Genomic DNA, 26,875 nt, shown 5'->3' on the forward strand with positions numbered 1-26,875 from the left:
GAGTACTCAAGAGCTTAACTAGAACATTCAACAAATCCAGGTCTGTTGTATCATATTTAGCAAATTGTCTATGAATTTAAACATGCGAATAGGAGATATTTCTCTTCATATATTGCTTTACACATTAAAAGATCCTGGAATACATTTTCCTCATTTTATTGATGAAGACACTGAGGCACAGAGGGGTTATATCAATTGGTTTCCATGGGGGAAGGGGCAACTCTCCAGGGGAGGCATCACCATCTACTGGGGGAAGGGGGAAGCTCTTCCTAGCTATGAACTCTCTTCTTCCACTAGGGGCAGGAGAAGCTTAAGAATTGAACAGCTCTGCCCTTGCAGTCCCTGTGCCACTATTATTGATGTAAGCATGGGATGGAAACAAAGTTAGGGACCACTGGGCTAGTAACTGATTTTGAATGAGAATCCAGGTCTATTATATTTTATTTCCACAGCTGCATAAGAAGACTTACTTCTAATTCTTTATTCAGAATTTTTAGCTTCAAACATTTGTGGTTTTTCTCACTTCCACTCCCTGTACCACCCTAGTCTTACTTCGATCACCTTTTTACAGAGCTAGTTAAAAGGAAAACTGATTAGCATGAAGTTGAAAGGATCGGTATGCCACTGGAATTTTCTCTCTGATGTAATCAGAAAAATAGATCTTAGCCTGTGCCCTAAGAGAGGAGGTCCACTGCTCTAGGCTTTATTAATTAATTAATTAATTTATTTATTTGGTCAGGATCAAATGCTCATTGATAAATCTGTTTTCAGAGCTCTCTAAAATGTATACCCCAGGTGTGGAGAGGGTATGTTTGTAGAAAGAAGTCCACCAATTCCAGTGAACTTGACACAAATAAGTACTTTGATTGTTCTGAAAACCTCCAGCAATGTGTGGGTCATGAACTGAATTTAAAATAGTTTTCCCTGCCATATAAATGTTTATTATAATGCTGTTTGGCCTGTTTAATTATTTAATTTCCATTCACTTGTTTTCAAGTATGGTTGAGATGTCAGAGATCATTAGTTTATCCTCATAGTGTCTTAGATAGCTGGAACAATTGTTTGTTTCTAAAGCCCATTTCCCATCTGCAGCTGCAGCTCTGTTTTGTAGTACCTTTGCTTGCCTCTCCCACCATTCCAGATTCCAGTGATTTATGTGATTGCTTCTCAGTCTTTCTGGGATTGCTGCAATTTTTAGAGGTTATTTCAGTTCAATCTGTCATATAAAAACTGCATAGAAAAGTCCAATCTCCCTGAGATAGATTGAGTGAAAGCCAGCAAAGCCAGGTCATTTGAACAGCCTTGGTGCAGGTAAACGAGGCACTGGTGAATGGGCAGAGATGGTGATCCTGTCATGGCGATATCAAACATAGCATGAAAGCAGGAGAGAGCACATATTATGCTTTCTGTACTCCAATCCCCCTTGTGTGCATATGAGCATGTGTACGTGCATGTGTGTGTGCGTGTATATGTGTGTGGGGGCATTCCATGGAGCTTACTTCAAGTTCTTAAAATTCCAGATTCAACAGGCGCAATCCCCACCTGGTATCAAAGTCTCCATGGTGGAGAAACTCACCGAAGTGTTGATTCACTAAAATGTGAATTGTTGACAGTGTTACCTCTTTATGACATTTTCTGCTTAAGTATCCCTTTCAATTACAACTATTTAATAAAATGGCTGTCTCCTGTTTCCATAGTCTGAGATGGTGGCTGAGAGAGAAAGACACAAACACAGCACAATATATGTTTTGGAGGTAAAACTGATAGACAGCCCTTAATTGAAAATGCAGACTAAAGAAGAGGGAAAGTGTCAAGTCCTAAGTTTCCAGCAGGAGCAATGAGGTGACATTTACTGAACTGAGGGATGCTGGAAGAGGGCCAGGTGTGAGGCGGGGAACACTAATGGCATATCAATAGGCAGGTGGTTACGTGGCTCTGATGTTCTGAAGATAAGCAAGTGAAGAAGAGACATTGGCCTACAAGAGCAGATACAATCACTGTAGGAGGGAAAGAGGATAGATTGAAAAACAAAGGGCCAAGCCAAGAAGAATCTAATGAGTAAAATTCCAGTAGAAGAACAAAACTCAAAGGGATGGAAAAGGAACAGTCAGAAAGGGAAGCGGGAATCCTATTTTTCTAGAAGGAGAGGATAATGAGGACAGGTCATGTTAGATGGACAATAAATGACGTCTGAATTTAACAGCATGGAGATCAATGAGCTCAATCATTAGCAAGAGCAAAGCAGTGGAGTGGCTGGGACAGAGCCAGACTGGGGTGAATGTGGAGAGAATAGGGTCTGGGGGGATAGGAAAAGGTATAGATAGCTCTTCTGAAATGCATGGCTAAGGAAAAGAGCTATATCTGGAAGGGGACACAGGATTCAGGAAGATCATTTACTGATTGATTTATTTTTTGGTGGGGGAGAATACAGAGCATTGCAAATGTGGACAGAAAGCATCCAGTAGAGAAGAGGTTAAAGATCCAGAAGAGAAAGCGAGTCACTCATCAGGGAGGTTCATGGGAGGACATGGAGAGACGGGACCCACAGCATAGGTGGGACGACTCACCCCTGATAGGAGGTGGGTCCACTCCCTCCTTGTAACAGGAGGGAAGGAGAAGGCAATGAGAGCAAAGCATATTGGTGTATACAGATCTGGTGAAGATATCAGAGATAGATCTCAGCAGGTGCCTTTTGTTAACTTCTCTGGAACATGAAGAAGGTCATCCACTAAAGAGGAGAAGAAGATGGACTTGGGAGATTAAATTTCAAACTAGGGGAGATATGGAATGGTTATTTCAGAGAACTGACCTAACTAAAGAAGTAATTTCAGCATGGTCAAGCAGTACCTTCAAGCATTTGTATTAATAACAATCAAGTAGTTAGAAATGAGAGCATATCACATATAAATCTGAAAGACATTATTTCCCCTCTTATACTTGGTCCCTCTTAAGCATGTTATGTTAAAACCAATCAATTTGGCCGAGTGTGGTGGCTCATGCCTGTAATCCTAGCACTTTGGGAGGCTGAGGCGGGCGGATCATGAGGTCAGGAGCTCGAGACCATGCTGAAATCCCGCCTCTACTAAAAATACAAAAAATTAGCTGGGTATGGTGGTGGGCACCTGTAGTCCCAGCTATTTGGGAGGCTGAGGCAGGAGAACGGTGTGAACCCAGGAAGCGGAGCTTGCAGTGAACCGAGATCACACCACTGCACTCCAGCCTGGGCTACAGAGCAAGACTCCATCTCAAAAACAAACAAAAAAAAAACAACAAAAAAAATCAATTTAAATGAAGTTCTTTTTTTAGTTTGTAGTTCTCCACCACTTGATATATCTTTTGGCTTTGAAACAGTGTGTATTGAGCAGATGTTTCTTTAAGTTGACAATCCTTAATTGGAAAAAGTAAAAATTAATTGCAAAAAGTGTTACATGAGTTCCTTGCTAGACTAGGAGGCAGTCGTTCATTCAGCTGCTCCCCCTATGCTCTTGTATTGATTTCTTTTCCCTACCTATCTTGGTTGCTTTCTTACTCCGTTAGCACCTAGCACAGTGCTGGGCTCACGGGAAGTATTCTGGAGTATTGGCATGCCATTCTTCTGCCATCATCAGGAGAGTTGAATCTTCAATGGCCCTTCGATCTTGAGACAGGATTGTGGCAGGTTCTTTGTTTTTTGGTTCTGTTTTGTTGTTGTTGTTTTTCCTTTCCTTTGTCAGAAATATTGAAACTCAGAATTGAAAACCAAAGGAATCACTTGCGAGTGCACTCACTCTTGTCCTGTGCTCTTCTCTCCCATGCACATAGAAACATACCTCTATATTTCAGGTAGGGTTTTTGCACGTATATCAAGGACTTAAAGAAGAAAGGGGGTCCTGTTTATTCTGCTTAAATATTTTGTTGCAATTTGTAACAATCTGTAACTCTGATTCAGCCATGGAATCTCAAGTCTTTAGTGTTGAAAAGGATCATAGAGACAGTTTCAGCTCCCCTCCAGCCTGGACTACACTCTATTTTATGGATGACAAAACCTACAATGGTTAAGTGTGTGTCCTGAGGAGCCCATTCTGTGAAATAATGACCTTAGAGTTTTTATGAACATGACAAAAAACTCTTTCCTAGGAGAAGGCCAGGCATTTACATGCTCATTTTTCTAGCCTGGTGTTCTACACTCATTATTGCTTAATGAATGCTGGATAATTTGAATTCGTTGTTCATGATCCTTTACTAAAAAAAATAAGCACAGATCTTTGGATTAATGGAATTTGCCAAGTCATCATCAGGCTGAGATCTGGGTCTTAGTATAATTTCCCTTCTTTCAGTTCAGGATTAAAATATTATAGATAGGTGGGTGAAATAATGCCAGTAAGTATGGTAATACATTTCTGACACATGGCATGCAATCTATGAAGGCATTCCTTCACTTGGTCCTGTACTTTGGGCAGTAATGAAGTGGAAAATTAAATTAAATAAGCTTTTATTTTTCTGTAGCTCTGCTGAAAAGGGTACCATCAAACACTTTAAATAAAAACCATATCTTCTGAAACAAAGCTTCTGAGTTCTTTCGCATTATTGAACTGTGAAGAAGCCTTCCTCTCATCCACTTCATGACTTTCTTTTCTTCTGCTTTTGCCTTTGGTAGAATGATATCCATGGTAAATTATTTGGTGTTGCATCAGAAATACACACTTCATGAGCCTTGGAGGTAAAACCAGAAGGCATAGTTTCTAAATTAAACCGGCAGAAGTAACAAGGTCACACTTTTGTTTTACTGTTTTCACTTATATCTAACCCTCTAACCTCAGCTTTCTGTGAAGCCTTGTAAGTCTTAGACTGCAGTATTTCTAATTCTACTAGGTTCTTTACTTACATATAATTCTATCATACTCAGTAATCATTCTCCTTTATAACATGTCTGAAGACACATATTTTTTTCATATGAAGTAAATTTACTTAAGATCACAAAATGATACTTGACGGCTGAAAGGGAGATCTCATATCCTTAACTTTTAGCCCTGGGGACTTAAAGGAGGTCACTCTCATGGTCTATGTTTTTTTCCTTACTTGGACTTCCTTCTTTTAGACTATTATAATTTTAATGACATATGAAAAAAAAACGGCCCCCTCGCCCTGTGTTCTTGTCTAGTGTAAGTCATTGGCCACACATGAATGTTATATGACTTGAAGTAATTATCAGGGTGAAATCAAGAGAGTTGTTGTCTTACAGTCAACTCAAGTGATCTGATATTCCATCAGGACAGAGACAGGGCAAGTGCAATGGGAGGAATGTGAGGTCTGCTGCCCTACAGCCTCGAACTTGTATCCTAACTCCTCCTCTACTTCCTGTGGGGCTGTGGATGAGGAACAAAACTGCTCTGAACCTTGGGTTTCTCATATACAACATGAATAAAATAATGTCTTTGATATAGAGTTGATCTGAGGATTGAATGAGATAGAGTTTCCATCTCTCATCGTACTCAAGAATTAGTACCTATCATTACTGTGTATTTTGGCATCAGCAGAAATGTCTCCAGGGATGATGGGAAGCCCCACCTTGATATTTGATTGGGACCATTTCTAAGGGCTCAGGACGCCAGCTGCAGAAGCTATAGTCACTTGCAGGAATTATGGCCATGAGCTGTCTCAAGGGCAGATGGGTGGGGAAAGGAAAGATAAAGCAGTGAATACGCTCAGGAGATCAGCTTCAGGTAGGCCGTGGCTGAGGAGTGACAGGTCTGCTGAGGCCAGGGCTCTTGGGGTGGGGCCGGGTATTCAGACTCTGTGAAGGCCCCTGGTGATTTCTGATATGCAGCCAAGCTTGAGAAGCCCTGGCATGGAGATTAACAATAACGAGGACTTGAAGCCACAGGAAGGTTTATCTCCAGGTCTTTTTGGGTAATTAGTGGCATGGAAGTCTGGCCTGGACAATGTAGTAATAAAGTAAAAAAAGAATGACAAAATAGCAAGCCTATAATCATATGCATTAATTTATTTAAATTCCTATAATAAAACACCACCGAAGTGGCTTGCATTTTCTCTTGGTGAATGCAGGAATTATTTTAACAGAGCAGAGAGTGCTCATTGGTGTAAGCAGACATGCTTCAAACAGTTCATAGAATCAGGCACACCAATGCCCCGAGTGCAGCGCTATGAGTGGAAGGTAAGGGATGCCACCCAGGAAGAATAGGAGAGCCAGGGCCCCATGAAGAAAACTTTGAGCCATTCTCAGGCTGGGAAAAAACAGACAAGAGCAGCACCGTGCAGTAAATCACTTGTTGAGGGGCCAAGTCAGGGTTAGCAGAGTGAAGGCTGCTAGAATGAGGAAATCCCACCAGGAGACTAGAGTGGCCACCCAGAACAGGGGTGGAAATTGAAAAGGGGAGACCTTTTAAGAGAAGACAATAGAAGTAAGTTCAGGGAGTCTTTGAACTTGAATTGCTCAGCTGTCTATTGTATCTATTTATCTTACTTAAAAAGGTTCCAAACTCTCAGTCTCAAGGAGACTGGAATATACCAGTGAGTGAGCTGGGTTTCTCTCTAGAGTGCCAGGCAATGAGCTAGACTCACAGCTTCTGCTTTCCAGTTTCTCCTCTTCAGGAGAGTTCCCACAAGGCCAGCAGGTGCTGGCTGCTGGTGATTCCTGGCAATTCCCTGCACACTGGATACGAAGTTTAGATTGCTTGCCTTCTACTGTCAAGACCGCCTTTGCCTTTGCCCTTTGCAATGTGGAAGCAAGTTCCTCCTCTTTTGGTGCACAGGCCCACATGTATCTAGTTGTGCTTCGGCCCATGCAAGCCTTTCTACAGGATACTAGGGGAAGGGGAGGCGTGCATCTGCCCAGCCTCTGATGCCAGTAGTATGCTCCCAAGTCCACAAATTGACGAATACATAAGTACATTCCTATTTGTTAATTATAATTTACGTACTGTTGACCTTTGAACAAAACAGGGTTTAGCGGGGAGCCAACCCCCCTGTGCCATCAAACATATGAGTATAACTTTTGACTCTCACAGAATTTAACTACTGATAGCCTATTGTAGATTAAAAGCCTTACCGATAACATAGTCGATTAATATATATTTTAATGTTATATATGTTATATACTGTATTTTTGCAATAAAGTAAGCTAGAGAAAAGAAAATATTTTTAAGAAAATCATAAGGAAGAGGAAATATGTTCACTATTCATTAAGTGGAAGTGGATCTCATAAAGATCTTCATCCTTGTCTTCACATTGAATAGGCCAGGGAGGAGAGGAAGAGAAGTAGTTGGTCTTGCTATCTCAGGGGTAGATGAGGCAGAGGAAAATTCACGTATAAGTGAATCCACACAGTTTAAACCCATGTTGTTCCAAGGGTTAACTGTAGTTCTTTACAGTTTACAGAGCATTTTGGCATGGAAATGGGAACTATAAACAAGCAAGCAAACAAAAAAGACAAATGCCTGCAGTTCAGCAAGGTAGATCAAGTTTTCCCAACTCACACGGACAGGATGTAGTCAACTTATAACTCCAGTCCAGGTGACATATTTCCAAGTTCAGAGTCCAAAATAAAACAAAAGGTACAGTGATAAGTAAATTTAATTCTCAATAGTTTTGGACATGGGGCTAAAAATTATAGCTAATGGTCATCTGTCAATGAATGTAAACTATGAAACTGGATATTAAATTATATCTAATTTAACACACTGTACATAGGATCTAATTTTACATACTGTGGCTTAATACTTTGCAAAATGTTAGGCTACCCCTGTAGTGTATATGTGTTACCTCTGTCATATACCTCTGTCAAACCAGTACAGTGGAGTCCTGCCTTCTACATCTAATTCTTTCATTTAGTGTATGAGCTTGGGTAGGGCCACTTAAACTCTGTCATTTATGAAATAAAGGACTATATGATTCAACTAGTTATGACTTTCATGACACATGCAGTGTATCCAATAACAACAAGTGAAGTGGTATCCATAGTCTCTCATTCCATGAACTTGTGGGGTGCATGATATTTGCCAAGTCTGTGCATGCAATAGCAATAGCTAATTTGCAGAGCATGTTACACGTACTGAATATACTGTCCATTTCAGAGCCCTTTACCCACAACAGTGGCAGATTCATGAATTATTATGTCATTTACCTTTCTACTATTGAATGAACAGTTGTTAATTTAAATATTCTTTTATAATTTGATTACTCATTTGGCATAAAAAATTTAGGAAAAATAATTAAACAAACAAGAAACCCGAAGCTTGAGCCCGAGGCCCTGATCCATGACGTGAAATTCAAATACACTTATGAGTATCTGAGCATATTTTACTCTTCTAACAACTTCTAAAGATTTAATTCAAGAAAGGACTCCTTGACTTAAAAAAATTAGCAAAGAACCTTACTCAAGGTACTGTGCAATTAATATCATTATTGAGAATTTTCTTAGTTGCTTCTCTCTTTTGAATATATTAGCAGCAGGTGTTGTTTTGTATTTAAGTTATTATACACATTTTGTTACATCACTGAAAATCCCAAATTTCATTTTAAAGTTCTAATTACCTAGAATTTCCTAGATGATCTATTTATTTCTTGAAAATTAATCTCTTGACACAGTGCCTTTCCAATAACAGTCACATAGAAAATGGAAGCTAATTTGGATTTAATAAATTGATCACCAACTCTTTCTTTTATGCAAAAGTAGGTTGGGCACACCTTTGGTAACGTCAACCCTTTGGAAAACTTGATAAATAAAATTTAAGTTCAATTGTATTAATGAAATTAGAAAGCTACGATTGTGGTATTATCATAAATAAAATATGTGAGCGTAACAAATATTAAATAACAAGATTCAAGAACTCTGCAACCAGGCCCTCATTCACAAGCCTACAAGAACATGTGCACTTCATTAAAGTCAATGGAGTGTACCAGTTCATCTTGGCATTACTCATAATCGAAACATTTCAATTTTAGTTAACACACACACACACACACACACACACACACACAACTAATTTAAAAGTCAAATGAGTAAATTAGTTCTATGCTCCTATGTTCCAATTCCATGTTGATATCAACTAGCCGAATTTAGCCTCAGGAGGTATGAAAAAATATCTAATACAATGAATGGAAAACCTTTTAAAGAATTACAGATCTGTTAAAACGAATGTTTTTGCAACCAACTCAACAAACATATATTTTATATTGTAAAAGCCCCTCAAACTGCTCCATTACTAAACAGGCAAGCTTAACTACAGATTTACTTCTAGATTTTGAAAGCAGCAAATCAAAGACTGGAGGATTTATATAAGAAATAAAGTCCACTTCCTGAAAAAAAAAACCTTTAAGTTGAACAGTGATTGAAAAATATTTTCTGTGTACACATTCCCCCAGAAAAGGGGGAATTTTTCTGGTTTACATTTGGCAGATTTCTCAATTGTAGTAAACAGTATTCACAACACATTCTAGACATTTTCTTGACCTTTATTTCTGTGATACTTTTTTTTTTTTTGCTTTCCCAGTTTTTGTCATTCTTTTACAGTCTCCTTTTTTTTTTTTGCTTTCCCAGTTTTTGTCATTCTTTTACAGTCTCTCTCTTATCTATTTTCTCTTTTTTGCTTATTTATCAATCCCCAGTGGGGGTCACTGAGGACTCTGCCCTGTGTTCCTTACTCATTCATTTCTACATTTTTAGTCTTTTGACTCCACCTATGAAGTTAATGATTTACTTCATGAATACTTGTTTCCATTTGAGCCTCTTCCTAAAATTAGGTTTTATTTATTGTCATTTGTAGATATCCAATGTGATCCCAAAGCTCAAAAAAGAAAGTATTAAAATTCCTAGAGTTTCCTGCTAAGATATTCTTGTAGCTGGTGCCTTCTGGCTGTGCTGCAAGCTCAACGACCTAGAATTTCATGCCCCATGATTAGATATCCTGGCATATTTCTCCAGTTTTTCAGTGTAAAGAAACATACTTTTTATTTTCCCAAGATTAAACGATCACTAGAGAGGGAGTTGAGTGTGTGTGTGTGTGTGTGTGTGTGTGTGTGTGCGCGCACGCATGCAAGTATGCAGGCACTGGGCATCCTTGGGAGAGTGTGAGGGGAATGGACCTGAGAAGAGGAAGGCAAATGCTGCCTGGCCAGTGTAGGGCGTGGAATCAAGGAGGGGACAGTGACTTTGAACTCTGCACCCAGATCATCCATTTGCCTGTCTGCAGCCTTGTTGGGAGCTTCCAGTCACAACCACCCCTGTCCCTCCTGGCGACTCTGTGGAGGGATGCGTGGTAGCGTATGTGTACATACTTCCTAATAGCAGGAAATAATGGCTTGAAAAATTCAAAAGTCACAGAGAGGGTTATGTAGGGGCTCCTATACTCCAATAGACTAGACTGACCAAAGGGTAGAGGATTCCACACATGATTTCAGAACTTCTTTTCCTTTATCACTCTGCATCATTTCTATGAATTCTTTAAAACCCTTTTTTAGTAGAATTCTCTGCTTCTTATTTCTCTACAGTCCATATTACCTGCCTCAGATTGATGGTGTATGTGAGATTTGGGTCCCTCGCAAGGTCTCAGTCTAAGTCCTGGACATTATTTCAAGACTTTGCTTCCGCCTAATCATGTGACACGTGGCCCTCTACAAATTTCTTCAATATATGCGTGCACATGTACCTGATGTGGATCCTACATTCAAACCTACTTGGTGAGCATCCCCCTTTCTGTCTCACCCTTCTATAGACCTCCTGTCTGGAGAATTCTGACCCGCTCAATCCGGCCATGGGCTATCAGCCACCACTTATAAATGTAAGTTGCTTTTTGGGCACTCTAAACAAAAGTATTAATTCTGGCTTATTGTGGCCATAAACACTTTATGCTTCTTTTGTAAGGAGTGTGGCTTGGCTTATAAGCTGCTGAAAGGCAGAGTAGTCTGCATTGCTATCACCCCTGAGCATGACCAGCATGCTCACCACCGCCTCTCTCCTACCTCTACCCGTTTCTCTCCTCTCCTGTTACCGTGGCCTATACCACATGGCTCTTACCGGCCTAAGGATTTCACCTTTTCTGCTTTTCCTGCACAGAGTGCTCTTCTCCACTGGTTATGTGGCTGGGTCCCTCTTGATCCAAGTCTGTGACTAGATGCCACCTGCACAGGCAGGCCCCTGTTCCTGTCTTTACAGCACTCTGTTGCTTCCCTGCAGAGAATCTAACAAAATCAAAAACTGTATCTTTGTTTACTTGATTAACTCTCCCCTCAGACGGTAAGCTCCCAGAGGTCAGGTACCTGGTCGCTTGCTCACCACTGTATATCCAGTGCCTAGCACAATATGGGTCAACAAACACTAATCAAAGGAAATAGTGTCAGAGCTTTCCTAAGCTCTAGGTGTGTTAGAACATTATCTTAATAAAGGTGATGAAGGTGTTTTACACAGCTATACCTACATCAATCTCTCTATAGAGTGTGTGTATGTATATATGTATGATGATAGATATAGTATGCATGTATGATATTAAAGACTTTATTTAAATACTGATTTACAGTACTAAATCACTGCATGCAATACATAATATTATTAGGAGAGTTTGATAATTTACCATCATCCTCTCGCTGCAAAGGTGAGGATAAAGAACAGAAATAGTATGTTCTGCCTCTGTGGAACTGAAGTCCTTGCTGAAAGACAGTGAATAATGCTATAAAATCACTTGTGATATAAAGATCATTATCTAAAGTCATTATCATAAATGGGACATTCAAATCTCACATTGAGTTTTTTTTAGTACTTCAAGCCTGACAATTTTCAGAACACTCAAATTTCTATTTCTACTTTGTATTTCTCAGAAAAAAGAGAATAAACCAAGGAGACATTGGAAAATTAATGGTTAATCACAAATTTATGAAAGTGTAGCGACATCCATGTGTTTCAGTCATTGTAAACATGCCTCTTTGTCTACCTGCAAACTCTCCTTAATATTATTCCCAATTTTATAAGTTGCTATCGCCACTTTTTGAGTTATAGCAGAATACCTTCACAAACTTGAGGTGAACTTGGGGTAAAATTTTTTAGACAAGATACTAAAAATTATTTGCCATATAGAGAAAAATAATTTATTTTTCTTTATGAAAATTAAATTTTTTTGCTCATCAAAAAGCACTTTTAATAAAGTAAATAGGCAAATACACAAACTGGGAATATATTCTTAATACATGTGTCTGACAAAGGACTGCCAGCCAGAATATATGAAAAACTCCTAGAATCAATGACAAACAATCCAACAAAAATGAGAAAAAAACTTGAACAGGGATTTTGTAAAAAGAAAATATACAAACAGGCACAAGTACATAAAAAGATAATCAACATCACTTGCCACCAGAGATACGCATATTAAATCCACAAGTGACACCATTTCGCACTCACGGTTGATGAAGATGAGGAGAAGGTGGAACTTTCAACATTGCTGGTTGGGAGTTTCTTACAAACTCCCAACTGACATTTACCTATGGTCTAGCAATTTCACTCCTTGGTATTTATTCAATAGGAATAAAAACATATATATGCAGTCCTTGATTTATGATGGTTCGACTTAGGATTTTTGACTTTACCATGAGTTTATTGGGACATAACTCCATTGTAGGTCAAGGAGCATCTGGACTTAACAATGGTCAACTTACGATTTTTTTGACATTATTATGAGTTTATCGGGGTATTAAATGCATTTTCAACATATGTTATTTTTGACTTATAATGGGCTTCTTGGGCCATAACCCTGTCATAAGTCAAAGAACATCATATTCACAAACAGATCATATTCACAAACATAAACACAAACAGGACAAAAATGTCCACAGCAGTCCTATTCATAATAGCCCCAAACTAGAAACGATCAAAATGTCAAAAACAAAACAATGGATAAGGAATTTGTAATGTAGTCATACAGTGGAATATCACACATCAATAAAAAAGGAAGGAACGACTGATATATGCAACAATCTCAAAAATATAACATGTGAAAGGGGCCTTTGCAAAGTACATGCTGTGTGATTCCATTTATATTAAGTCCAAGAACAGGCCAAACTAAACTATGGTGAAATACATAGGAAGTGGTTTCCTGGGAAGTAGGGATTAGGCAGAAGGGTAGGGAGGTAGGTGATAAGGTTTTGAATTGGAATTGACTGGAAAGGGCAAAGAGAAAACTATTTAGGGTGTGAGATTCAATACCTTATTTTGGGTGGCTGGTATACAGGTGTATACAATTCTCAAAACTTATTGGATTGAGAGGATACTTAAGATTTGTGCATTTTATTGTAAATTATACATCAATTTTAAAATTAAGAGATTCTGTTATTTTGTTTAAAATTGCATTACTGAACATTATTTGGAATATTTCCCTACTTTGTAGGCATTGTGAAACATTTTTAGAATTCTGATATTTTATAAATTTAACAACTTACTTTATCAAGTATCAGTTTCCTTAGATTAAGCCTCAATTTATTGTGAAGTTCAAAAACATGAAGAATCACAAAAACCGAAACCAAAAAGCCTTGTCCAGAATCAAGATTAAATTTTCAGAGATGAATGTCATTGCCACACTATGCCAGCAAGGGGAGTAGTTACACTTTGAGAAGAGCTCCATCTCCATCACCACTGAATTATTCTATGGGGCACTTTAACAAGGCCCCAAAAATTGACTTTTGGGTGTTGTCACGATGGAAATGACAGATCATTTTAACGCAAGAGAAAAAGATTGAAAACCTTGACCCTTTAGATTACTCCGAACCTCAATGAAAAGGAGAAAAATACTTGCAGACCAGCTTATTAAAATATTATGTTCATGTAATTCAGGTACCAGGAAAATATTTAAGAGAATAGCTAAATTAACTGCAGGGTGCCACTTTTTCTTTGCTAATTATTTTCATACAAGAATAATCATATACAGCCTTTCCCCTTACAAAAGAAAAAAAAAACCCAACAACTTCACAGTTTATTTTTATACATGTGAGAAGGACAGCCCCAGTGTGTGCAGAATGTACAAACTGTTGGAAAATTGAGGCTTGGTCTGACAGTAGGTAAGGCTGGCAAACAGTACTTTTTCTTTCCCCAGCAGGATAAGGCCTTTTCAGCTGAGATTGTTAGGCTACAAATCTGAAGATTTATACTGAATTTTAAAAAATATCATCATGTTCATCAATCCTTGTAAGATTTGTAAGGCTTAATTCTCACAAAAGCTTAGGAAGGCTGCAGAAAAGTCCCTAACTATCCTTTCCTACCAACTTTGGTAATCCTGGATTTACAGAAAAGAATGTTCAGGCTGACAGTGGGAAACATGCCCCCAGGCAAGCAAGAGAGCAGGAGAGTGGGCCTGCCAGATGCAGACACTTACGAGATGAGTACCAACCCTCTTTACCCTCTATCCTTCATGACAACCCCACCCTTGATTCTAACACCGTAGCACCTTCTTCTCAATCTGTCTCATTCCCCGGAGAAACTGAGTGCAGAGGGCCTAGCAATATGTGCCCCAGAAAATACCCTGAGTCATGCCCTGTGCGGGGCTGGAGTCTTGACGTATGTTTGGGAACTGTATCTCTGCAATCTGCAGCGCTTGTGAATATGATGTACCTCCCTCCCTTTGCCAAATGAGGACAAAGACACCGAGTACAGGTAAACAATAGCCCATTTCAGGACCCGTGCCCAGGAGAACATGCTTACCAAATGCAAAGCTCTAGAGCACCAAGTGCCGGTTTGTGGACCCACAGTAGCCTGTGAGGATTGACTCTAGCTTTAAAATCACACGGCACTGCAGTTTGGCACAAAAGCAGCCCTCTACTCTGGGAGAGAGTATGCTATCAATATGTAAAAAGGTATTACCCTTGAATATGTGTATCCTTTTGCTGGTACATAAACCCTGCCTCAAGATATTCTTCATGAAATTCCAAGGAACATTTCTCAGTTCAATGACCATAAGAAATGATTCTGAATTACTCTCCACTTACAAAATAGAGGAAAAGTATTTTCTTTCAGTCCCTGTAAGTGGAGGCCTAGGGACATACAGGAGTCAGAATCAGAAGAGTGAAGTTTTAGATTCTGCTTTGAAATTTATCAAGATCTCCAAATCGGAGATGCTAGTCTGGGCTATATTCTTGCTGTCAAGGACTCACAGAACTGGTCCAAATTGAACACTGTTTCACTACATGGCAAAAAAAAAAAAAAAAGAGAGAAAAACATGTTAATGACATGCCACTGCACACCTCACCCTAATGTTGGCTTTGCCACTGCATGGATGTGAGTCTTGTGTTCTTCTAAGAAATAAACTAAAAGACTATATTCCAAGTGTTACTAAAATCTGTGAGATATATAAAGGATAGAAACAGAGTAAAAAAGAACATACACAAAGAACCCAGAAATGGGAGGCATGTTGATTACAGGAGGAAATAGAAGGAGGATGTAATTAGGGTCAAAGAAATAAAATGAAAAGATGTTTGTCTTTGCATTTGTGTTTAATGAGAGATAAGTTGCTTTCTTGAGCAGGTCTAGAATGAAGACCACATACAAACCAGGCAGAAAAAAACAATGGGAGTTGTAGAGGGCACTGGGCGGGGGTGTGGTGGGGGCTGGCTGGCATGACACTAGGAGATTAAAGCACCTTGGAGAAAGGACTGATGTGCATTTGTGGAATGGGAGAGAGTACCCTGTCTGAAACCATATTAGCAGACACATTACTTGGTGCTTCCCACCCTGGGAAAGGCAGGGCTGCACTTTAGTGTGGTTCATGCTGTGAAGGGAAGGCCCACTTGTGGGGTTGGGGGTGTTAATGTTTCATGGGGCAATCTCCACATTAGCAGGTTACCACAGTGGACTGAAAGAAATGGACAGGAGGCAAGGTGCTTGGAGGTGGATTTCATGTGATTCATGTTGGTAGTCACAGAAGAGTGGGCTTTGGAAGCCAAGGCTGAGAAGAGAGAAGAGAATGCTCTGGGTTTCTCAACCCCTAATGAGTCTTTGGAGTTGCCTTTTCACAGGAGCCTGGAATTTTGTCTAATTGGATGGGTTTTTCTGGATGTTTCAAATATTATTCATGAGAGATGTTTATATTCATTATCTCCAAAGATCTTGACTAGGAGCTAGCACCTTGCATTTGGTATACTTAATGAATAACCATTGGCTGAGTGAATCAACCATGCTCCCAAATGAGGAATGTGTCTTACATTAATTAAAATAGGAGTCAATAATGTGCAAGATATAGCCTATATTTCCTTTATTACTGCCATTTGGCAAATTGAGGATGAAAGCTCTAACAATTCAAATCTCTCTCAGAGGTAAGTTTAGTTAACTATCAAGATAGATCTTGGCAGCTCTCTCTTGGGGTCCCCAAGGCTCACTAAACATTTTAAGAGGACACTGAACATTTTCCTAGTGGATGGTGAGATAACTCACTTCCAAGTATGGGAGGAAGTGCAATCTTGCCTGTTGCAACCAGCCAATTCTGGAATGAGGTTTAGACTTGGTGCTAAAGGTGTGAGGGGCAGGTAGCTTGCAGTCTGGCTCCTTTTTATTAGTAGTTGACTGAAACTTTACCTTTCTATTTCAGAGGAGGTGGACAGCTTTTTTACTACCTTATGTGCTAGGGAAGAATGAAAGTTCAAGTGGAAGGGGAGGCTGGGAATAGGCTGCAGTTGGGATGTGAGACAAGGGTGGGAGGTGAGAAGGTAGGAGGGTCAGGCAGGGGTCTGGCTGGCCACTGTCCTAAATCTAATCAGTAGCATCAGGGATGGAGGTTAGCTGATGGTGACAGCGTATAACCTTGGGGACATCTGGCGGCTCAGTTCTTTGCATAAGCCACTCACTTACTTGACAACTACAAGTCATAGGATCACAGGCTGAGGACTCTGAATAGAAAGGTGCCATTCTGTCAAAATGCTGAGGCCAGAGAACAGGGCCTCTAAACTTCTGAGATCTGCATTGGCCAGCGTTTCCAATTGTCCCCTGGATGGTACTTGCTCTCAGCCCCTAGTATACCTGCTTTGATCTACCCCAGCTCCAGCCCATCAACTCATTCATTTTGATTGCTCCAGAGTACATAGGTGTGGCTGTACCTGCAAACTCATGTTTTCAGGATAGGCTTTTAATTCTGTTCAAAAATATTTTTCCATGTCTCTTTCTTGTTTTGTTTCCCCATTGCAGATTTTTTCCTCTTTCCCCAGAGACAAGCTCTTACTCACAGAAGACAGTAACCCAGTGGTTCCCTTCTACAGAGCACACATGGTGGATACCTTATCTTTAATGCTCTTAGTAACCCGTGTAAGCTATGTGCTGTTATCCTTATTTTATTTGATTTTTTAGAGATAGGGTCTCACTGTGTTGCACGGAGTGGACTGCAGTGGCTGTTTACAGGTACAATAATCATCACACACTACAATCTTGAACTCTTGGCCTCAAGCAATCCCCCTACTTCAGCCTCCTGAGTAGCTGGGAGGGCAGGCACATGTACCCATGCCCAGCTTGTCCCTGTTTTATAAACAAGAGCTCAGTGAGGTCACCCAGCATGTGTTCTGGCCAAGTGCATGATAATTTATAAAGTGCCTCCGCATGTGTTATGAAGTTCTCTGACCTATGGATTGCATGTTATTATTATCTCCATTTCACAGATGGTAAAATGGAAGTTTTAGAGGGGTTACGTGACCTACCCATGTCGCGTTGTTCGTGGGTGGCTGAATTGAGTTTCGAACTTGTGTTCTCCTATTCTGCATCCCATGCTTATTCACAGTATAGTGGCAAGAAAATGGAAGCTTTCAGGCATAAACTCCCTCAAATTTCTTTATATCCATCTTTAAACTTATCTTAGTTTTTTTTCCCTGCTCTTCCTTTTCTCCTGTCTCAGGAAGAAGTTGATTCTATTCTGTGTTCCTAAAAGTTCTCTCCTGTGCCCTTGAATGATCTTATTTATTTTAATTTCTTCACATTTCAACTCTCTATGCAACTGACTCAAATCTTTCTCTCTCTAAACTCCAATTGTTGTTTTTGACCACTTAAAGGGTATCTTTTTTTGGTAATATACTTTTATGTATAGACCATACACTACTCCCACATTCCCTCAGCTCTATACAACTAACTCTAAGGATATGTGGTTTTACTCGGGCAGTACATGTGCTTTGATGTCTCCATGCTTTTGCTTGTACCGCATGAAATGCTGTCCTTCCCTTTCTCTTCTTGTAGAAATTCTATTCATTCTTTAAGAATCAGTTCAAGTATGATAACTGTTACTGAATATTTCCCCAACTCTTCCTGTTACATTTAACGGTGTATTCTGTGCATTCCCAAAGTACTTTGTTTTTTGGGATAACTCATTGCTTATCGTATGAGAAAATCATTTGTCTCCATCTCTGTCTCAACTTATGGGCTACCAGTATAATAAAGACAAAAAGGGAATTTTATTTATCTCTATATCCCTTGATGAAATAAGCATGGCCCCTGGCTAAGTGTTTGTTGAATGAATAAAGGAATAAATAGATGCATGGTGATTCAGTTACTGCTCCAATGTTTCAACATACCCCTAGGAGGGCATGGTCTGATTTTGTTTTTTTCCCTCACCTCAAATCTTTGCTATTGCCCCAGGAATCTGACTTGCTTGCTTTGCAAAAATGCTGAGGTTTAAATGAAAAAAAAAATTTACCTGCCATATGAGATCATGAAACAGAAAATGGAATAATACATTATTTTTCTTGTAAACACACTACTGTCATCTAGGTGATCAACATTACAGACATGCATCCCAAAATTAGAATTTATATAAATTTTTAAGATAACAGGAATTGATAATCTTCTATTACTAAATGCTTTCATCCACATATTACACAATAGTAAACCTCATTAGATTAAAATAATTAGTATGGAAAGGAGGAGAGGAAGATCTAGCCTGAATCATGGAAGTCAGAATTTATTGAAAGCAACATTGTTTTATTACTTTCAATACTATTACCTGCTAATAAAGTCTAAGGGGACATCTACTTCATGACCTTAATAATCCTCATTTTACAGCTGAATCTTTTTGCCTAAAGACCACTGTATGCTAAGGTCATGAAAACAATGTATTCTTTTTACATGGGTTACAAATATTCCATTTCACTTAGCAAATCCATTCCTTGCAGACAATTCAAAGCTAAATTTCAGCTTAGTCTAGATCAAATTGTCAAGAATTGTGTATTGGCAATATCTGAACTAATGAGGTTTTACTCTATTCATAGAGGAAGACATTTAAAAAAATAGTGCAATTTGCCAGGAAAGTGTTAAATACTTTTAAAAGAAAAATAGAAAAATATGTAAACTTTTTCAAATAAGGTAAACTCCAACCTATGTATAACTGAAATCAGTCTTCAGAGCCTTTAGTTTCCTTTGTAAATCCCTTGAGGACAAGGGTCATGGTTCGCTTGCTTTTCTCCCCACCCTCCAAGACTTTATGCCTCCAACGATGCCGCCTAGGCTGTGCTTTCTAGGGATGGCTATCATCACCAGAACAGGTGCTTAAAAGCAACACTCTGAGGTTTTCAGATATTCTAGTTGTTGCTCTGCTTACCTATAACTACCCAAGACTCAAACACTATGAGGAAGTTACTCACTGATTCTGGGTACAGGCTGCAAGTACTTCATTGGTCCCCATCCTGAAAAAGAAGAGGAAAGAAATTCATATATTACCATCACATCCAAAGACATTTATAAAACTTTCTACACAAAGATGCCTCAAAGTCTCTAATATTTTATTTGTAACAAGGAAAATCATGGGAAGGGAGAGGGTCATGAAATAAAATCCTCTGTGTTTCTGGCCTGATTAAGCTTGGTGTCACTTATTAGGAAACCTGGCATTACCATGAAAATTTGCTATGGAAAAGTCTGGGCTTTAAGCCTGTGCTCTCTGTGGCAGGGAAATGGAGCTAGGGACTGGGGGCTGGGGAGCATTGGAAAATGACCATCACAAGGAAGACAATTTCCTTTGATTCTCAGCATTCCACCCCATCACAGATCAATGTGCTAACATACAATAATATTTTCACTTATTAATAAAATCATTGTGTAAAATTGAGTACTTGGGCTCGATGTGTTCGGGTGGAACTGAGATAGAGATGTCGTGTGCACCTCCTGGCGTTGAGTATTAGTGGCCTACTATTGGATGCCTTAGTTTGGGAAGCGTGGAAGAGTAAATGAACGGAAAGCTAGGACAAAAGAAGAGGGCTCTGAGGCAAGCAACCCCATGGATATTTAAATTATCCAGAACTAATGATAGTTTATTCTGTAGTAAACAGCTGTAAGAAAGAAAATCTTAAGGTTTTCCTTGAACCAGTGATTTTTTCATGGTGATTACAAAGGGCCTCTTTCTGCCACATGAAGTTGGCCTATTGTAACATAGTGTATTTCTTCTTGCTCAGTCACCTATGGGGAGAGAAGAGCCTCAGCTCCTTCTGAGAACAATCTTACAGAGCAGTAAGAATTGTAATTATATGACTACTTAGTTTTTGGCTTTTTGGGTTACATGGTTCCATTTCTTTCCTTAAAAGACATTTTACATATATGTATATATATAATATATATTATATATAATACAACATATTATAACATATATACTTATGTCATACCATATATTTTATATAATATATAATCAAATATATATTATATAATACATTTACTTATATATTATATATTAATATATATTCTATTCTATATTTTATAAATATGTATGTAATGTTTTGCTCTCTGCATGCCTTTTAAAAAAAATCTTTCAAAATATGTTGACTAAAACGTGACTAAGTACTAAAGGATGGTGTGGCTTAAGAAATGGTAGGATTAATCGTCCGTCCTGCTAGCCTGCCCCACTTAAATCACCTAGTCTCAGTGTGATTCATTTATAATGTTGCTTTGCTAACCCTAATTGAAATAAAAATCTTATTGGCACTTGTCTTTTAAATTATTTTTTAGCAAATTTCACGTGTGCCAAAAAAATACCAGTTTACACTGTCCATTCTACTTGAGTTAGTAATATTTGCATTTTGGAGGCGGGTATTTATGAGTCATATAGCTCATCAGTAAGTTACAGGTCCTTAAGTATAACTGATCCCCAGGAGCTGGACCTGGATATGTAATGCATTGCTCCCACCCACTTTATGGTAATTGCAACTCTATATTTACCCGTTCACCCAGGTAATGGTAGCATGATTAAGGTAAGGTCACACTGTCATGGCTTGGTGATAAGAATATTGTTTAGACTAGAACTCAAAATCTTCCTCCATACAAAATTGATTTTACCTAGCATATTATCATTATTTATGTAGGCTGTCACTGAATCAAGGAAGAAAGTTAAATTGGTATGGAAAAACTGGTTATTCAAAAAGTCACGTATGTCTGCTTCTTTATATCCTGCAATATTCTGGTCAGTTGCTTATTGATTATATGAGAGATTGTTCTCATCAGACATTGTTTTTAAGCTATCTGACTTATAACAATCAAGTCATTTCCTTAAAAACTGTGGACATGACAGGCTCTTTCCTCCATCTCCATGATGGCTCCAATATGAAGGTTGTGCAAATCTGGCAATTTCTTAAGGGTGTCTGGAAACCTGATATTAGGGCATTACGATGAGAGTGCACTCAGGTACTGGCAATTCTTCCCTGATCTAATTTGTCCCTCCACACATCATGGATGGAAGTATACTAGTTAGATGAATGCCTTTCTCCCCGACTATAGCAAATTCATTGAACACTGGGATGATCCAGTCTGGTTCCTCTTTTTAACTTCTCTGAGCCTAGTTTAGTCTTATGCATATATATTGAATTAACCTAAATTTTTGAAAGAGCTATTTCTTTAAGGATCGATTAAATGACAGGGAAATAAATACAATTTATTTTTTATCTTTTGAATTGTCTCCTAAGGAAAAGTATCCTCTCCCACCTCTCAGTAATAGTAATAGAGTATATAGCTCTTTAAAGGCTTTAACTATATCTTTTAAATCATTGTTATTTTTCTCTATATTTGTATGTAATAAATATGTAGGATGTTGGGCTCAGTCCACACAATCAATACAGACTGACTGACTAGCTACAAGATCATGTACTGAATAGCTATGCATATTCTTCCACGGTCAACTGTGAAAATAACTTGAAACCCCAACAATGGGGATTGCTTCACAAACAGAAATTAATTGGGTTTGGCCAGAGCCACTAAAATTAATGAGTTTAAACCTCACATCCAGTATATCTGTTCTTATATTGCCTTTACAAGATTGAAAAAGAATTAAAACTTAATTTAGTTGTACATATAATCGAATAAAATAGGATCTTTCCCTTTCATCCCATAACTTATTCTCATCATTGTTGTTTTTTGTGGTGAAGCATGTTTTACCTGTTGAAACTTGGCACAAACATCGTAATAAGTGAATAGGTCTAGAGCCTTGATGAAAATTTAATTTTTTAAAAAATTAGCATTTCACTGATCCTGAGGGTTAGAGCCTCACACAGCACTGAGCCAGGCAGAGCTCACACTCAAGTGAGAGAACACAAATACAACCATAGTGTACTTTTCTCAAAGAATTCAAAATAATTCTTCTGGCCATGTGATAAATTAATTTAGTTGTTTGTCATCATCCTTATCTAACTGAGAATACAAGGATAGGAAAAGGTTAGAGAGCTTCCTAAGGCTATGTGGCAGTTTGTTGTTAAAATTGAAATAGGGGTACATTTGGAATGCCAAGGCCTTATTTTCAATAATGAACCAGGATTTGTTTTTCCAGCTAAACGTTGTAGATATTTGATCATCAATATCCTTTTAATTTTACACACGGATATTTGGATGCAAAGAAAAAAATCATCACAGTGAAGTTTAGGTCCTTTGGTCGCTGGGTTTAAAAGTTTATCCCAATATTTTCTTTTGAAGTATTGATTTGGTCTCACCTTGCCTTTTGTTTTATCTTTTCTTTTAAAATTGCCTGGATGCGCAATTATTAAATGAATAATAACCACAATAACAGCTAACATGGATTGAATGCTTATTAAGTATCAGGCATGCTGCTAAGTGTGTTATATGAACCTTATCTAATTTAGTATCATAAGAATCCCCTGGAAATACTGCCAGGATTTCCACATACAGAATATAGCCACATATTTCCAGTTCTGCATTTTCTTACATAAACTACACCCATAATCATCATCTATATTTCTCAGTTTCTGCTTCATTAGATTGAAAAAGGCACAAAGCAGAATCCTTTTAGATTTAAGTTTTTACCCCATATTTTACCACTATCTTGCTCACATATAATTCTATAGCCTTTATTTTATTTTATTTTGTATTTTTTTGAGGCAGAGTCTTGCTCTGTCGCCCAGGCAGGAGTGCAGTAGCATGATCTCGGCTCACTGCAACCTCTGCCCACTGCAACCTCCGCCTCTCGGGTTCAAGCGATTCTCCTGCCTCAGCCTCCTGAGTATCTGGGATTACAGGCTTGTGCCACCATGTCCAGTTAATTTTTGTATTTTTAGTAGAGATGGATTTTCACCATGTTGGTCAGGCTAGTCTTGAACTCTTGACCTTGTGATCCTCCCGCCTCGGCCTCCCAAAGTGCTGGGATTACAGGTGTGAGCCACTGCACCTGACCTATAGCCTTTCATTTTTAGTAACTCAACTTTATCGAGTCTTTACAAAACATTTTAATAGAAATAACAATTCTCTTTTACACACCCATATATCACTAGTTACATAATTATAATTGAATAATTATATGAATGAGTAAAACTGGCACAGCAGATCTGGGGACAAACACCACTGACTCTCAGTCCACATACATCTTCACAGGAGGGATCAGGAGTTTACTGGAGGGCTAGAGGGCATCCGGTCCTGAGCTGGCTGTCAGCATCAGTCGGTAGGATATATTGAGGGAATGGAGAGAGTTGCTTAATCAGGCAAATCACTTAAGAGGCCAGTAAAAGTAACTTCTATTGTATTTTACACTTTACCTATGTATGCATTTGATAAAATGTGTTACTTTGATAAAATTATTAAAAAGTTTAAAATGGAAGGACAAGGAGGAAGAGAATAAGTTTAGGTGTCCTACCCAAGATTGCAAAACTAGTGGTGGAACTAGAATTTGATGCCTGAATTTGGCCGCCGAGTCTAGAATTCTTTTGCTGCCTCACATTATGTCTTGGGACAGAGATGACTGTGGTGGGCTGGGTGTGCTGCTGCAGACCAGAAAGGGGGCTCAAGACAGTTCTCCTAGTCAGCAGGAGAACAGAGCGAAAGAAGATAGAAGAAACCACAAAGTGATGAAATAGACTTAGAAAAAAGACTATTCTTGCAAAAGAAGAGCACTGTGATTCTGTTTTCCTTGAGTCAATCCATGTATTTCTTGACTTCGTACCTCACTGGTTCAAAACAAAAGAGGTTTAGCATACAAATTTTGCTGGTAGAACTGGTTTTTCTAACTCTAAAATTGAAGAAATCTTGAAAGGGCATCGGGTCTCTTCAGCCAACAATAACAACACAGAAGAACCCAAGACTCAGTGGTCCCATGGGGAACCAAGGGTGGGATAAAGCTTACGGAAATTTGTGACCAAAAATAGCAATTCCAATGAAGTACAGTTGTCCCTTGGTATCTGTGATGGATTGGTTCTGGGGCACCCTGCAAACACCAAAACCTGTGAATGCTCAAGTCCTTGATATACAATATGTGCACATCACCTATGCACACTCTGCAATATACTTCAAATCATCTCTGGAGTATATATAATACCTAATACAATGTAGACGCTATGTACATAGTTGTGATACTCTATTGTTTACAAAATAATGACAAGAAAAGAGTCTGCAGTTATTGAGTACAGATGCAACCATGTTTTTTCCCCCAAATATTTTAAATCCATGTTTGGTGGTATCCATGGATGCAGAAACCAACATACATAAAGGGCTGATTGTTACTTGAATCTCATCATACCCCTTTTTCTGATCTTTGGCCTTTACAGGTTCTATTTCCATCCAGTCCTTCTTTAGGTAATACGATTTAAGCACCGGTTTTGAAGAACTTCCTAGTCCCCTAGAAAGGATGATTTTGTAGTAGCTGTTTTAAAATGTCTCAGAATAGAATATTATGTTTTCCCATTAAGTATTAGTGATTTCAGTTTATGTTAAATGCTTTCTCCGTTTCTTTCCTTGGCACTTCCAAGTTATTTCCTTCAAGAAAAAAATTTAAAAGGTACTCAGATTTCTATGACTTCACTAGGAATTCATAAAAAGGTCAAGCTCTCAAATGGCTATCCCTTCAATAAAATTATGTTAAATTGTTCAAAATGTTTGTACATGGCACATCACTTTTACGGACGTTCAAAAATAGCTGTTTAGTTTTTAACTGATCTGGTTATAAAATTAATTATTGCCATGATGTGGCTGTATTGTGGTTGAGATTAAAAACTTTCTTTTTATAAAATTTGAGTATCTTTTTGGAAGGAGATTACAAGTCATGGATTAATTATTTGATTAACATGAGTAAACAAGTAAAGAGTACATGGCTTATTTCATGATTTAAAGATTGTAAAATTAGTTAATTAACTAAAAGGAAACACAAATTTAAAAGACGGGGAGATGCAAGGTCAGTGTCTGAAATAAGTGCTTCTTTTCAGGACGCCCTGCATAAAGCCGCACCTGTGCGGAGGCAGCTTCCTGTGCACTGCTGGCTGCCGGGTGTGCTTGTCCGTGTGCCAGGCCCCCTGTGCTGGAGAATCCAGCACTTTAGAGCACGCTTTGTATAAAATAGAGTGCAAATCGAATCCTATTCGGGGAGCGTCTGAGAGACAGGACTGGCTCAAGAGGCAGCCTCTAAAGTGAGAATAGCACTGAAAAGGGGTGGAGGGCCTGAGCACAGGCCTGATTCTTCAGCGATCTCATGGGAAACCCATCCATTCAGCTTCTCTGAGCCCTCATTCCCTCACCTTCACCTATACAATGCTTTAATGTCCACTTCAGCCTTGAGATTCCAGGAAATCGGGCAAAAACAAACAAGCAAACAAACAATCTCTTCATTATCATGCAATCATCAAGTTTTTCCTGTTTACACTGTATTTAGTAGTCCACCCCACCCCCATCCTATAAGTGTTCTCATATGTGTTACCTCATGTAATTCTCACAATAGTTCCCCAAGTATGGTGAGCTTACTGGCTGGCATGGTAGTCTGCCTTAATCTTGCCAAACTATTCTCTCTCTCAATTATTTCACTCTCACCTGTACTTGATTCAGTTCCAAATGTTTATACAATCTTTGCTTTGACCTCTCCTGAACTTCAATTCTGCTTCTTCAAATTCTAGCTTCCGCATCAGTGTCCCATTGTTGCATCAACTGCAGCTGGACTTGAATGGACTTGTAATCCTTTTCCCCAAACCACCCACCCCTCTGAACTTGCACAAGTGTCTATTATATGGACACTTCTTCCTGCCATTCAGGCATGCAGCTTTGACATCTCCCCCCACCATCTCCTCTCCTCAACACTTGCTTCCAGCCACCCTTTGATCCTTTCTTTCTATATCTCATAATCATTCCTTTTAGCTTTTAAACACTGCAGCATTCTGGCCAAGGCCCTTAGCACATCAAAGTCTAGACTATTACAACTCTCTCCAAGCTGGTATCCCTGGCTTTAGCTTCCATTTCCATCTTAATTTATCCAATGAATTGTTTTACAAATTGTTTTTCCTATGCTAAACTCCTCTCTAAAAACCTTGCTTTTCCTTTCACTGTTACAGGATCCACTATAACTGCATTAAATACAATCACTGCTTCCCTGTGTAACTCAGAATTCTCCTCTACCAATTCTGAAAGTCCCCTGAATAGGCCACTTCCAATCCCAAGCCTGAAACAGCTCTCATCCTTCTGTTTGAAAAATTCATATAG

The 26,875-nt window shown here is 38.8% G+C and overlaps 1 protein-coding gene across 2 annotated transcripts in view; it reads right to left on the reverse strand.

The window, feature by feature from the left end:
• The window catches only part of CHST9 (carbohydrate sulfotransferase 9), a 291,848-nt gene that overhangs the window by 115,965 nt on the left and 149,008 nt on the right, over window positions 1-26,875 (reverse strand). Inside the window, exon 4 of one of the 2 annotated variants that reach the window (XM_025365226.1) lies at window positions 19,582-19,623. In XM_025365226.1, the coding sequence (XP_025221011.1) occupies window positions 19,582-19,623 (42 nt within the window). Of the gene's footprint in view, window positions 1-19,577; window positions 19,624-26,875 lie in introns of both variants that reach the window. The other variant, XM_025365225.1, reaches the window with a different exon arrangement.

The sequence above is a fragment of the Theropithecus gelada genome, chromosome 18 (genome assembly GCF_003255815.1).
Source record: "Theropithecus gelada isolate Dixy chromosome 18, Tgel_1.0, whole genome shotgun sequence".
Lineage (NCBI taxonomy): Eukaryota > Metazoa > Chordata > Mammalia > Primates > Cercopithecidae > Theropithecus > Theropithecus gelada.